Source organism: Liolophura sinensis, chromosome 6 (genome assembly GCF_032854445.1).
Source record: "Liolophura sinensis isolate JHLJ2023 chromosome 6, CUHK_Ljap_v2, whole genome shotgun sequence".
Taxonomy (NCBI): Eukaryota; Metazoa; Mollusca; class Polyplacophora; order Chitonida; family Chitonidae; genus Liolophura; species Liolophura sinensis.
Window position 1 is genome coordinate 81,724,100 of NC_088300.1, and position 14,722 is coordinate 81,738,821.

The following is a 14,722-nucleotide window of genomic DNA, read 5'->3' on the forward strand; positions in this document are numbered from 1 at the left end:
ACCCATATGTACATCTATACCTATTGTCATCTCAGCACATTTGGTACATGTACAATCATCTGTACCTGTACACATCAACCTGTACACATTCTATTCCTGTACATCTTCAGCCAGGTGTCTGACTAGACAATGCAGCTCCAGTCAGTTTATACACCAGCTATGGCAACGGCATTGGTGAGAGACTGGAGGTAGGCAGAAGTTAGTGCGGCTCACGGCGCCGTGCTGGGCCGAGTGGCGCGCGCTACTCGGGGCTTTGTTCGCCTGGATTTCGGCAAATAGCTGTGTATGCTGTCTTTTATGCGAGTACCTATCGCACAGTATAAGGGCTGTCCCTCAATTCCCAGCTGGCTTTCTATGAGTCGTCCACGACAAACGTACCTACATAGGCTGCGTGTGTTCGTGGGAGCGAGCAAAGCCGTTGACGGACACCTTACCGGGTTGACAAGCCATAGGAAAGGCCGCCTTCTCACGCTGGTGGGGCAGGTAAGACAGGGACAGAGGTTGGAGCGGTGCGGCAGCCAGCTCGATCACACAACACGGGGGCAGCACGTCGTCAGTTAAGTGAGTCGTGCGGGACCAGCGCTCCGGTGTGACCTACTACGCTCTGACAGGTAACGGGCCGCAATGGGCTGAGGGAAGTGAGTTGAAGCTGGTAACTGTGACCACAGAAGTCGCTGTCAACAGACCGAGGCAGCTAGCACGTGAGGCGCCCTATCATCTCTACACAGATTTATTTCAATGTTTATTTTCGACTGATAATTCTGTGTTCGGTCGGACTAACGCGGTGAATGCCGGGATAAGCTGCTGGAACACAACGGGCTCGTGTGAGGGGACGGGGGAACTGTCAGGGCACTCTGGGAGTGATACCGCCAAGCAGGACTGCCTCTCTCCGCGAGGGAGGAGCGACCGGGGACCTGTGGAATGAAGGGAGAAATCCACCATTAGTGGTTAGCCACCGGCCGATTCTACCAGTACAGAGATTAGTACTCTAAGCATTCACTACTTTAAGACAACTGCTTACAAAGACGTCGACTATAACAGACCAGTTACAGAAGTGATGTGAATTTTGCCTCATTGTGAGAATGTCTGTCGCCTAGCTCTTCCTCTCATGAGAGTCCATTTGTCATCTGATCTTGGATTATCCATCTTGGATTACTAACAATAGATTACGGATCTAATTATCTAACAGCTGTGTAGAGATCCACACGGTCTGTTCCGTGTTTTACAAGAATACCGTGATTTCTGTTTAATATTGGAGCAATCCCTCTTTTGTGTACATCTGATGATATTTATAATACCCTGAGTATATTGATGGAGAAGTAATCGATGTGTGTCCAGGTATTCATATAAACTTTGTACGTAGGTAAAATGATATAAAAGCTATACGTCTGTACCGAATGGTGATACAAACCTTGCTTAGGTGATAGTAAAACGTTGATGAGTTCGTCCTGATGTGCACGGTTTATGAATACAGGAGGGGACAGTCTACAGGAGCGGTATGTCCCTAAGGGCACCTTCATTGACCATGTCCCCGGCCGGACTGTTACGGGGGGCCGGGGTGTCGGCGGAGTTACCCACCCTGCTACTGATACTGTTACTGGGTGCGACAGTCCGCTGTATGGATGTTACCATCAAGGACCCGGAGATTCTGTACCCGACCAAATGGGGGAATCGAGAACTGGCCTTACTGGTGGTCCCTGAGGAGAACGTGAAGTCGGAGGCTTACCGGGACATAGGTGAGTGTGATAATCTGACTATTCGGTGGGGGTTGGGGTTGGGGGGTTGGGGGGAACGTGGGGGGTAACGGCGTAATCAGCCTGGGGACTGGGAGCTAGGGCATGGGAGTGAGCATCCATCACCAGGCCCGAGGCACCATGTCAGAACAGGATGACGAACGCTTAACTTATTGTACAGTTAATTATTGAACATGTGCCTGAACTGATTGCCAGTACGTTTACGACAACCTGTAATTTGTGATGATAAAACCCATACTATATGTTTAACCATTCATTTGAGTCAAACTTCAGTAGAATAGAATATAAGCCTAGTGTCAACCAAGGGTGAGCATATAGCTTATGAGTGAAGTCAAACGTCAACAGAGGTAATGTGGGCTATGTCTGATACAAGAAGTCAAACGTCAACATAGGTAATGCAGGCTATGTCTGAAATAAGAAATGGAACGTCAACAGAGGTAATGCGGGCTATGCCTGAAATAAGAAGTCTAACGTCAATATAGGTATGCAGGCTATGTCTGATGCAAGAAGTTAAACGTCAACAGAGGTAATGCGGGCTATACCTGAAATAAGAAGTCAAACGTCAACAGAGGTAATGCTGGCTATGTGTGATGAAGAAGTCAAACGTCAACAGAGGTAATGCGGGTTATGTGTGATACAAGAAGTCAAACGTCAACAGAGGTAATGCGGACTATGTGTGATACAAGAAGTCAAACGTCAACAGAGTTAATGCGGGCTATGTGTGATACAAGAAGTCAAACGTCAACCGAGGTAATGCTGGCTATGTGTGATACAAGAAGTCTAACGTCAACAGAGATAATGCGGGCTATGTGTGATACAAGAAGGCTAACGTCAACAGAGGTAATGCGGGCTATGCCTGAAATAAGAAGTCAAACGTCAGAAGGAATAATAGACCTATGCCAGAAGTCAATAATGACAATAAAACGTTTGCTAGATGCCAGATGGCTTAATACCACTTATGTGTCCAAAGGGATAATGCGAGTTGTATTGGGAGGTGGACACAATGTATGACACAATGTATTGACTGGGAGATGTCAAGGGTTTTGGCAGCTGTAGAGGTAAAACATCTTAATCATTGCACACGCCACTATCAGCGTATATATATATATATATATATATATATATATATATATATATATATATATATATATATATATATCTTTCTCTATTTCTTCAAAGTGAGGAGGAAAGGCCCTCGTACACCATTACCTGAAGAGTTTTTTTACCGCACTCGCCCAACCGCCGGACAACATGACAGGCAAAAGTTAAACAGTTCTGTAAGCTCGAAGAACTCCCGAAGAACTATTTAAGAATTCGTACATAACACAATCTAAACTGGTTAGTGTAGCCTCGTACTAATTAGGCAATCGTTTCCGATGTCCCCTGAAGGCGCCAGAGTGATTAGCTGCCCTGTAGTGATCATACAGGTAAGACTGTGGCAGGTGATGAGCGTTCGGTCCGGTACAAATAACAGTGATCATTATCCCTTGTCGTGTCAGGCTATAGATGACCCTAACAGTGTCTGTTTGTTGTATTACGTAAGCTGTTTGTTACAAGCACAGAATTTAATTTCTTCCTCTTCCATAGAGGTAAAAATAAATTGGACAAATGTAGTAACAGTTGTAGAAGCCGTGACAAGCCAATAGCAGCACGTACTCGTGTATCTCGCCCCCTCTCCACTGTGTCCGTTATTACAGAGGCCAGATTCCACGGCCACTGTGTGCATTTGTACACCGTACAGACTGGCTTCAACAGCTTTACCATAACATTCTATCCTATTTACACCATGCATTCACTCTTCGGTGTAAATATTTTGCCCAATTCACGAGCTGTATGTTGTCCTGTGATGGGAGAGCTATTTGTGCGCAGAGAGCTGTATTTATGGCCAAGAAAAGGTCGCGGGTTCGCTCTTTCGTCACCTCGGCCTGCTTACTCCCAGCTATTACCAGCTATTCTCTCATGATATATAGCTTTTTAAATACATACCAGCTTTGATACATTATTCATAAAGCGGCGGGTAGGTTTTGTTGTATTTAGTGTGTATATGTTGAACACTGCATACACGGACACCCAGTCAGCTGGGCCGATGGTGATTAAAACTGGCAAACCTCAGTTCAAAGACAGGCCTAACTCGTCCTTCCTTTAGTCTGTTTTCGGTGAAAGGGTCACGGTTCAAACTTAATCCTTACTTATTTACCTTAATCCAGTTGGACATATGACGGTCCAGGCTTCCACGAACTGTACATTTGTCCAATCCTGGGCATATGACAGGTGAGATTTGTATGACTTCATTCAGCTGTACATTTGTCCACACCTGGCAAGTGACAGGTGAAATTTGTATGACTTCACTCAGCTGTACATTTGTCCACACCTGGCAAGTGGCAGGTGAGATTTGTATGACTTCATTCAGCTGTACATTTGTCCACACCTGGCAGGCGACAGGTGAGATTTGTATGACTTCACTCAGCTGTACATTTGTCCACACCTGGCAGGTGACAGGTCAGACTTCTACATGACCCTTTTGGATTGTACATTTCTCCACACCTGGGCAAAAGACAGGTGGGATTGGTATGACTTTTGTGGATAGTACATTTGTCCACACCTGGCAGGTGACAGGTGAGATTTGTATGACTTCACTCAGCTGTACATTTGTCCACACCTGGCAGGTGGCAGGTGAGATTTGTATGACTTCACTCAGCTGTACATTTGTCCACACCTGGCAGGTGACAGGTCAGACTTCTACATGACCCTTTTGGATTGTACATTTGTCCACACCTGGGCAAAAGACAGGTGGGACTGGTATGACTGTTGTATATAATATATTTCTCCACACCTGGGTATATGACAGTTGAGATTGGTATGACTTCTGTGGATTGCACATTTCCCCACACCTGGACTATGACATGTGGGACTGGTATGACTGTTGTATATAATATATTTCTCCACACCTGGGTATATGACAGTTGAGATTGGTATGACTTCTGTGGATTGCACATTTCCCCACACCTGGACTATGACATGTGGGACTGGTATGACTTTTGTATATAATACATTTCTCCACACCTGGGTATATGACAGTTGAGATTGGTATGACTTCTGTGGATTGCACATTTCTCCACACCTGGACTATGACATGTGGGACTGGTATGACTTTTGTATATAACACATTTCTCCACACCTGGGTATATGACAGTTGAGATTGGTATGACTTCTGTGGATTGCACATTTCCCCACACCTGGACTATGACATGTGGGACTGGTATGACTTTTGTATATAACACATTTCTCCACACCTGGGTATATGACAGTTGAGATTGGTATGACTTCTGTGGATTGTACATTTCTCTACACCTGGACTATGACATGTGTGACTGGTATGACTTTTGTATATAATACATTTCTCCACACCTGGGTATATGACAGTTGAGATTGGTATGACTTCTGTGGATTGTACATTTCTCTACACCTGGACTATGACATGTGGGACTGGTATGACTTTTGTATATAATACATTTCTCCACACCTGGGTATATGACAGTTGAGATTGGTATGACTTCTGTGGATTGTACATTTCTCCATACCACAACGAATCACTCTACTTTTCTTGAGTATATGTCTTTAAAAGACAGCTCATTTCTTCACATTTGCTCAAAAACAACTTAATATTCGGGTGTTAGCCGCCTCAAAATCCGCACCTAAGACAATATATGAGTTTTAAAATAACTAATTACATTATGTCTGTCTTGATATAGTCAGTTGTCTCTGCTAGGTTCACATTGTCTGCCTTGATACTGTCAGTTGTCTATGCTAGGTTCACATTGTCTGTCTTGATACTGTCAGTTGTCTATACTAGGGTCACAATGTCTACCTACATATTGTGAGGTGTCTATGCTAGGTTCACAATTTCTGTCTTGATATTGTCAATTGTTTCTTCTAGGTCCACAATATCTGCATTGATATTGTCAGTTATTTATGATAGGTTCACAATGTCTGTCCTGGTACTGTCAGTTGTCTTTGCTAGGTTCACCTTGTCTGCCTTGATATTGTCAATTGTTTCTGCTAGGTTCACAAAGTCTGCCTTGATAATGTCAGTTGTCTCTGCTATGTTCACAAAGTTTGTCTTGATATTGTCAGTTGTCTTTGCTAGGTTCACAATATCTGCCTTGATACTGTCAGTTGTCTTTCCTAAGTTCACAATGTCTGCCTTGATATTGTCATTTGTCTGTGCTATGTTCACAAAGTCTACCTTGATATTGTCAGTAATCTCTGCTAAAGTCACAATGTCTTCCTTGTTTTCTCTGCCGGGTTTACAGTGTCTGACTTGATACTCTCAGTTGTCTCTGCTGGGTTCACATTGTCTGCCTTGATACTGTCAGTTGTTTCTGAAAGGTTCACAAAGTTTGCATTGATACTGTCAGTTGTCTCTGCTAGGTTCACAAAGTTTGCCTTGATACTGTCAGTTGTCTCTGCTAGGCTCACGAAGTTTGTCTTGATACTGTCTGTTGTGTCTGCTAGGCTCACGAAGTTTGTCTTGATATTGTCTGTTGTGTCTGCTAGGCTCACGAAGTTTGCCTTGATATTGTCAGCTGTCTCTGCTAGGTCCACAAAGTTTGCCTTGATACTGTCAGTTGTCTCTGCTAGGCTCACGAAGTTTGTCTTGATACTGTCTGTTGTGTCTGCTAGGCTCACGAAGTTTGCCTTGATATTGTCAGCTGTCTCTGCTAGGTCCACAAAGTTTGCCTTGATACTGTCAGTTGTCTCTGCTAAGCTCACGAAGTTTGCCTTGATACCGTCAATTGTCTCTGTTAGGTTTACAAAGTTTGCCTTGATACTGCCATTTGTCTCTGCTAGGCTCATGAAGTTTGCCTTGATACTGTCAGTTGTCTCTGCTAGGCTCATCAAGTTTGCCTTGATACTTTCAGTTGTCTCTGTTAGGTTTACAAAGTTTGCCTTGATATTGTCACTTGTCTCTGCAAGGTTCACAAAGTTTGCTTTGATACTGTCAGTTGTCTCTACTAGGTTTACAAAGTTTGCCTTGATACTGTCAATTGTCTCTGCAAGGTTCACAAAGTTTGCTTTGATACTGTCAGTTGTCTCTGTTAGGTTGACAGTGTCTGCTGTGATATTTTCGCGTCACCTTTACAACGCCCTTGTGTATCCACCCTAGTCACAAGTGATGGGCAAATATATGTATCTTACTTAATTCAGTATACGTCACAGAGTAGCACCGGATTCTTTTTATGCTCTCTAGTTGATGTATTTAAAAATGAAAGTAATCACGTCTGTACTTCATAACGCATCAATGTCTATGAAAGTTAATCTGGTAATGTGCTGCTGGTTTTGTGTGTTCTCCATTTCTCCTTCTGATAAGCCCGTAGGCTTCGCTCGACTCAGGCAGACAACTCACTACCCCCGCGCCAGGTGGTTACCGTAGGAGCTGGCACAGCGGGACTTGTCTGTGTTTACATATCTTTGTTATGTAGCCACTTACTGGATGTCTTCTGTGCTCACTCCCCTAAACATTTATCCAAAAGCACTCTCTCTCGTTGGCTTGGTAGAAGTACTATAGGGAAATATTTTACCGGGATATTCTCTGAATAGTGCTTCCTTATGTCCCACCCTATTGATCAGTAGGATATATCGGTCAGATGATTAGTCAATCAATTAACCAATCACTCAATGAAGCAATCAATCAATACATCCATCTGTCAGTCTTTCAGTCAGTAAATTTGTTAATTATTTCACTCAGCGATCAACCCTCTGATTTCTGCACTGAGTTCAAACATTTCATTAAATAGGTGGATATTGAAAGAATGTATGTTTGATAGTGCATGTGCACTTTGATTTGGCGAGGCTTTATTAGTCTGTAGATGCCATGTACATTTTGTACGATGTAGATCTACGATATAGTAGTACGATGTAGTGATGCGATGTAGTGGTGCGATATAGTGGTAGGAGGTTTGTACTGCCGCAGTTCTCGGTCTGTTAGAAGTACAGCGGTATACCCAAGGGCAGGATCTGACACGCACATAACGCTTTGATCCCCGGAGATTTCAGTCGGAAGGTAGGGGAGAGGGGTGTACATGTTTTCACCACATGTTCCGTGTTCAGTAGCTTGTTAGAGATCAGAGTTTGACCGAGGTCTGGGCGAACAGGAAATTGATGCAAATGTCACGGAAATGTTAAGCAACGAACGAGCTCCAAGCAGAACAATGGTGTCCAGTCCAATAACTTCTTCTCCTGTAGCAATGTATCTCACACTGCTTAGCAGGGTAACGGAGAGTAAATGTGCAGTGACGGACATCGGGTGTGCTGTGGCGGAGACCGAGTGAGCAGTGACGGACACCAAGTGGGCAGTGACGGACACCGGGAGTGTGCAGTGACGGACACCGGGTGCTGTGAAGGACATCGGGTGTGTTGTGACGGACATCTGGTATGTTGTGATGGATATCGGTTGTATTGTGACAGACATCGGGTTTGTTGTGGCGGACACCAAGTTTGTTCTGACGGACATTGGGTGTGTTGTGACGGACATCGGGTGTGTTGTGACGGACACCGGGTTTGTTCTGACGGACATTGGGTGTGTTGTGACAAACACCCGGTGAGTTGACACGGACATCGGGTATGTTGCCACGGACACCGGGTGTGTTGTGTCGGACATTGGGTGTGCTGTGAGAGTCATTGGGGGTACTGTTACGGACAGTACTGACATGGAAGGGGTAACCAGGTCCCACTACTGGCATGGAAGGGGTAACCAGGTCCCACTACTGACATGGAAAGGGTAACCAGGTCCCAGTATGCCTTCACGACATAATGGTCCTTTTCGCGACCAAGGATCACAGCGCGTTCATTCATCACGTGTGTTTACATTTAGTAAGTGGACTGACGACCACAGCTAGGTGCCTTTGTCAGCTAAATGCTACTGTAAGGTCATGGGACAAGTTGTGGATATACGGTCATGTTGTGAGCGGGCTAGTGCAGGGCGGGGCAGGGGCTGAAAGCGAACCGCTGTCGGCGGCGCACAAACCAGCACTATCGGCCCGTATATCGCCCTACTTTAGGAGATGTTATTTTACATGTAGCTTAACCATTGGCCTAACCTCTTGTTTCTACCGGAAAGGTTCACGTATAGCTCAGCCACCAGCCTAACTCATTGTTTCTGACAGACAAGTTCACATATAGCTTAACCACTGGCCTAACCCATTGTTTCTACCGGAAGGGTTTACGTATAGCTTAATCACTGGCCTAACCCCTAACTTGACAGACAAGTTCACGTATAGCTTAACCACCAGTCTAACTCATTGTTTCTGCCGGACAAGTTCACGTATAGCTTAACCACTGGCCTAACCCATTGTTTCTACCGGAAAGGTTTACGTATAGCTTAACCATTGGCCTAACCTCTTGTTTCTGCCAGAAAGGTTTACGTATAACTTAATCACTGGCCTAACCCCTAACTTGACAGATAAGTTCACGTATAGCTTAACCACCAGTCTAACTCATTGTTTCTGCCGGACAAGTTCACGTATAGCTTAACCACTGGCCTAACCCATTGTTTCTACCGGAAAGGTTTACGTATAGCTTAACCATTGGCCTAACCTCTTGTTTCTGCCAGAAAGGTTTACGTATAACTAAAACACTTAACCCCTAACTTGACAGATAAGTTCACGTATAGCTTAACCACCAGTCTAACTCATTGTTTCTGTCGGGCAAGTTCAAACATCTCATAGCCTCGAAAAATCGGATGGCGATGAAAACTCTTCTTAATTGCTGTGATCTCTTAACGGCAATTCTGTTTGAATGTTAATTTAGTTCGTATGTGTTTTTACACTAACCCTGGACTGACAGTCCTCTCTGAGCTTCTGCTTCTACTCGCAGCCGAGCCGGTTATTGAAAGCCACCGTCAGCGACTAGCCGGGCGCTCTGACAGGATGGTTTACAAAAGCCTGCAGATTAGCCGCCGCTTCGTAAATGAGGTGTCAACTGTCACATCAAAGGGTTCAATAGCTGTCTATTAAATGCGGTATGGTCACATCCTACACTCTCAGACTATTTGCTCGTCGCTTATCTTTATTTCATTTGAAAGGTGACAGATGTGTATGGTATATTTATCTGGGATGATAGAGCAGGGTACGCTGATAACCAGTATGCACTCACTGTTTGAATATATTAAAGGCTTCCCTCTCCCCCCGTCCTAGTCATAAACTCACTGTTATGAAAATTGACAGTCTGGTTGTTGGCTTATTAAGACTATTGTGACATTAAGCATAGATTAACATCTGCTGATGATTGTACAGCGCGTGTCTTCTAAGTCAACTGCTGATGGTTCTGTAGTGTCCGGAGGACGGGAGAACCAGAGGCTTCGTATATGACAGTGTGACCCACCACTGTCCACCTTAGCTTTGCTCTTACACCGTGATAAGGTAGCTCTTTCAGTGGCCCATCAAGTATCAGAATCAGAGGCCTTCGCGTCAAGCTCGTCAATAGAAGATAGCTGTGGTGCGCGAGAAACAGTTAACGAGCCCTTTCTCCTCTTTTCTCCATCCCATATAGGAGCAATCTGACTGGGTGTGAGATTGGCGGGACAACTGTACTTCCGGGCGCCGGCCTGCCTGGGATGGCTGCCATCGGAAAGAGCCCTGTCAAAGTCCATGGCGGTGTCCGGGTGTAAAGCTCTTTCCGGGTGTAGAGCGCTGTCCGGGTGTAGAGCACTCTCCGGGAGTAAAGCACTGTCCGGGTGTAAAGCAGTATCCGGGTGTAGAACGCTGTTCAGTTGAATAGAGCTATCAGATTGCAGCGAGTTGTCCGAATGTACAATGTCGAGTGGGTGTTCGTCCAAGTTGTTTAACTGTTCTGTGTGAGTCAGATCTGGATGAGAGTACCAGCTAAAGGCCTCACTAGCCTTCAACGACTCGTCACCATCCGCCAAGACTTCAGATACAAACCCAATCTCTTCACCTGATTGGCTTCGAGAAAGATGGCCTACATTGTCAGAAGCACTGGTCGTTATGATCGTCGGAGGCACGAGCAGCCTGGCACGATCCTGAATATTTACGGGCCAAGTTTTCCTTGGCGTTAGCACGTTACCATACGGCTCAGTCGGCTGTTTGGCGTCGGTTAACAGGCAGTCCTGTGAAGTGCGGATTGGGTGTTTGAATATAGAGGATCTGGAGAGGCGGGTGAGCAGCGACCCCTGGTGGGACAGACGTCTTCGGGGTGACACCGGAAGGGCACTGGTTTCCTTTTCTGGCATCACGAGTCTCTGCTCCTCGGCGGTCAGATGCGGCAGACTGTACGTAGACCCCAGGAAAGCTGGTCGCTTGGAGGCCCGAGACGCCTCCGTGTACGGAAGATTGGAGATCTTTGTCTCGTCCCAGTGTAAGTCCCGTGTCAGAGGCGGGATTTGACCGTAACACTGGTCAACTATGGTCATGGAAACCGATATGTGCCGGTCAATCAACCAGTTGACTTCAAAGTCGTCGTCGTCTTCCCCAAACGGGTTGATTAACTGCTCGGCCACTTTGAGCCAGCCCATGTAGAAGAAGAACTGTAGAAGGGTAAATACAGGAACATAAAAATCATAGTCGTAGTTTTCGTATCCCTGTGTCGGGTCCAGAAACTGCCGACCGATTACACAGGCGCCGAAAAACATATAGACAGCCAGAGTGACAACCTGGGTGTAGACGAGAGGCACTGTGACCCAATCGTACATGAAACACTGGCTACACTTGTCTCGGAAGTCCGCCAACTGCTCAGTGATCATGCGCAGTCCCAGGTCTGTCTCAATCCGGCCCTCTTTGCGGGCTGTCGCCATTAAGCTGTTAGCCCATATGACCGGAAGCCAGAACTTGTTGTAGTCGCAGCTAACAGACTCGAACATATCCACATCTTCCCGGGTGGCGATGCCGGCCTGAATTACGTGATCTAGGGTCGGGAAGCGCTTCATCGCTGCCACACTGATTGATCGCAGGATGAGGACTGTGGAAAAGACGAGATAGCGCGCCACGGTCCGTCTGAGCATGCGCCCTCGCTCGTCCTGACCTGTGACGTAACAGTGGACCATCAGTGCTGTCCGATCTGGCCAGGGCAGATTCTGGAACTGTCTCCACCAGCGCGAGACGACTAAGGTGACGTAAAATCCCAAGACAAAGGAGATGGGGATGAGACTAGTGTAAGTGTTACAGTGAAGGGCCATTCTTTCAAACACACGCCGCTGGGGTTCGGACAATAGGAGTCGGTAACAGAGGCTAAGCGCTGTGTAAATACCAGAGAATATGATTATCTCCTTGTACATGAGTTTGTAGACACTTCCTCTCCACTTGAGTAGTAATTTACCGAATCCAGCGAGCGAGGCCGTGGCCACGCGGCACTGGTAGATGATGGTCATTCTCTACCACACTTGTCACAGTTGTCACAGTTGTCACTTCTGTCACACGTGTTGTTCTGTTAGCGATGCTGACACCCTGGGTCGAGGTGTTACTGTTTTGTGTGTGATGTGTAAAGTCACGTACAACTGTCTAAGGATGGGGATGGGATACTGAACTCACGCACAACTGCCTATTGATGAGGCTGAGATGCTGAAATCACGCACAACTGTCTACTGATGAGGCTGTGTTGCTGAGATCACGTACTATTGTGTAATGATGAGGCTGGGGTGCTGAAATCACGTACGACTGTGTATTGATGAGGCTGAGATGCTGAAATGACGCACAACTGTCTACTGATGAGGCTGGGATGCTGATGTCACGCACAACTATCTATTAATGAAGCTGGGATGCTGAAATCACGTACGACTGTCTGTTGATGAGGCTGGGATGCTGAACGCGCACGACTGTTTATTGAGGAGGCTTAGATGCTGAGGTCACGCACGACTATCTATTAATGAGGTTGGGATGCTGAGGTCACGCACAACTATCTATTAATGAGGTTGGGGTGCTGAAATCACGTACGACTGTCTGTTGATGAGGTTGGGATGCTGAACGCGCACGACTGTATATTGAGGAGGGTGGGATGTTGAGGTCACGTACGACTGTGTATTGAGGAGGCTGGGATGCTGAGGTCACGTGTGATTGTGTATTGATGAGGATGGGATACTGAAATCAGGCACAACTGTCTGTTGATGAGGTTGTGATGCTGAGGTCACGTGCGATTGTGTATTGATGAGGATGGGATACTGAAATTAGGCACAACTGTCTGTTGATGAGGTTGTGATGCTGAGGTCACGTGCAATTGTGTACTGATGAGTATGGGATACTGAACTCATGCACAAATGTCTGTTGATGAGGTTGGGATGATGAACTCACGCACAACTGTCTATTGATGAGGCTGGAATTCTGAACTCAGGCACGACTGTGTATTCAGGAGGCTGGGATGCTGAGGTCACGTACGACTGTGTATTGAGGAGGCTGGGAAAGTGACTAACGCACAGCTGGTTGTCGAGGAGGCTCGGGTGCTGAACTCACGCACAACTATCTATTAATGAGGCTGGGATGATGAACTCACGCACAACTATCTATTAGTGAGGCTGGGATGATGAACTCACGCACAACTGTCTACTGATGAGCCTATGATGCTGAGGCCACGCACGACTGTCTATTGGTGAGGCTGGAATGCTGAGGTCACGCACGACTGTGTATTGAGGAGGCTGGGATGCTGAACTCATGTACAACTGTGTTGATGAGGTTGGGATGCTGAACTCATGCACAACTGTCTATTGATGAGGCTGGAATGCTGATGTCACGTACGACTGTGTATTGAGGAGACTGGAACACTGAACTCACGCACAGCTGTTTTTCGATGGGGGCCGGGTGCTGAACTCACGCACAACTAGCTATTAATGAGATTGGGATGATAAACTCTGCACAACTGTCAGTTGATGAGGCTGGGAAGCTGAACTCACGCACAACTATCCGTTGATGAGGCTGGGACACTGAACTCACGCACAACTATCCGTTGATGAGGCTGGGATGCTGAACTCACGCACAAATGTCTGTTGATGAGGCTGGGAAGCTGAACTCATGCACAAATGTCTGTGGATGAGGCTGGGAAGCTAAATTCACGCACAGCTTTTCATTATTGAGGCTGTGATGCTGAACTCAGGCACAACTGCCTGTTGATGATGCTGGTATGCTGGACTAGTCGGAATAGGCCGGAATAGTTGATTTCTCGAAATCTGTTGAGTTTGGTGCGACGGAGAACTATCGCACAACTACCTATTGTGGGCGATCTTTTTCATCGTCAAGTCGTGTCTGTTATAAAGTTTTCACCTCGCTTTAAGTAATGTAGCATTTTTTAGACTCGTACATTGTATTATAGTTATACCTGCTTGTTTATCGTGCTTAATCTTGCGTTGAATCAGAAAACATTATGATACGATTGGCTAGCTTCGGTGGGTCCATCCCTAGGGCATTACTTTGAGAATATCTTCTCTCCGCTTGAATTGTTACAAAGCAGCCGTTGAAATGCAATTGAAGTAATAAACTACCTGACGGTATAGAAAACGTTAGCAGTTCACCCATGTAATGTGACCTTGGAGTCTTATTACTGAAAAATATGAAATGGATCAAAACAAATTTTATTTCATATTTTCATTGTTTTTCCGGTTGAAATGTTGCAGGGGTCATTTACAGTGGTGTTTTCATCGGCACATTGTGCTTGTGCTGACACTTGTTTTGACAACACTTGAACAATACGTGTAAATAGTCCACTCCCATATCTTTGTGACGCACAGTCTGATCATACTCACTTCACACAAATCAGTGTGGGACAAAATTCATCTTCATTGGTTGATTAAGACCAAAAGGTGCTGGTGTCCGCGGTTAGGCGTAGAGAGCATGGGCGGCGTACGTGGAATTCTTCGCAGAAAAGCTGAAATAACAGTGATATATAGAAGAAAGCGATGGCCAGATGTGAGCCCGAATTTGGAGGCTTTTCCTGGTCGTGTAAAAGTTGAATGAAACATTTGTTGCCGA

General features: G+C 45.9%; 2 protein-coding genes across 3 annotated transcripts in view; one reads left to right on the plus strand and one right to left on the minus strand.

Annotated features, from left to right (window-relative positions):
* Nucleotides 1–338: 338 nt before the first annotated feature.
* The window catches only part of LOC135468367 (uncharacterized), a 60,764-nt gene continuing 46,380 nt past the window's right edge, over nucleotides 339–14,722 (plus strand). For both annotated transcript variants that reach the window (XM_064746578.1, XM_064746579.1), the window contains exon 1: nucleotides 339–1,736. In XM_064746578.1, the coding sequence (XP_064602648.1) occupies nucleotides 1,499–1,736 (238 nt within the window). In that variant the 5' untranslated portion in view covers nucleotides 339–1,498. The remainder of the gene's footprint in view (nucleotides 1,737–14,722) is intronic.
* On the minus strand, nucleotides 10,195–12,138 carry LOC135469299 (bestrophin-4-like). The gene has a single exon (XM_064747915.1). The coding sequence runs from the start codon at nucleotides 12,136–12,138 to the stop codon at nucleotides 10,195–10,197; it is 1,944 nt and encodes a 647-aa protein (XP_064603985.1).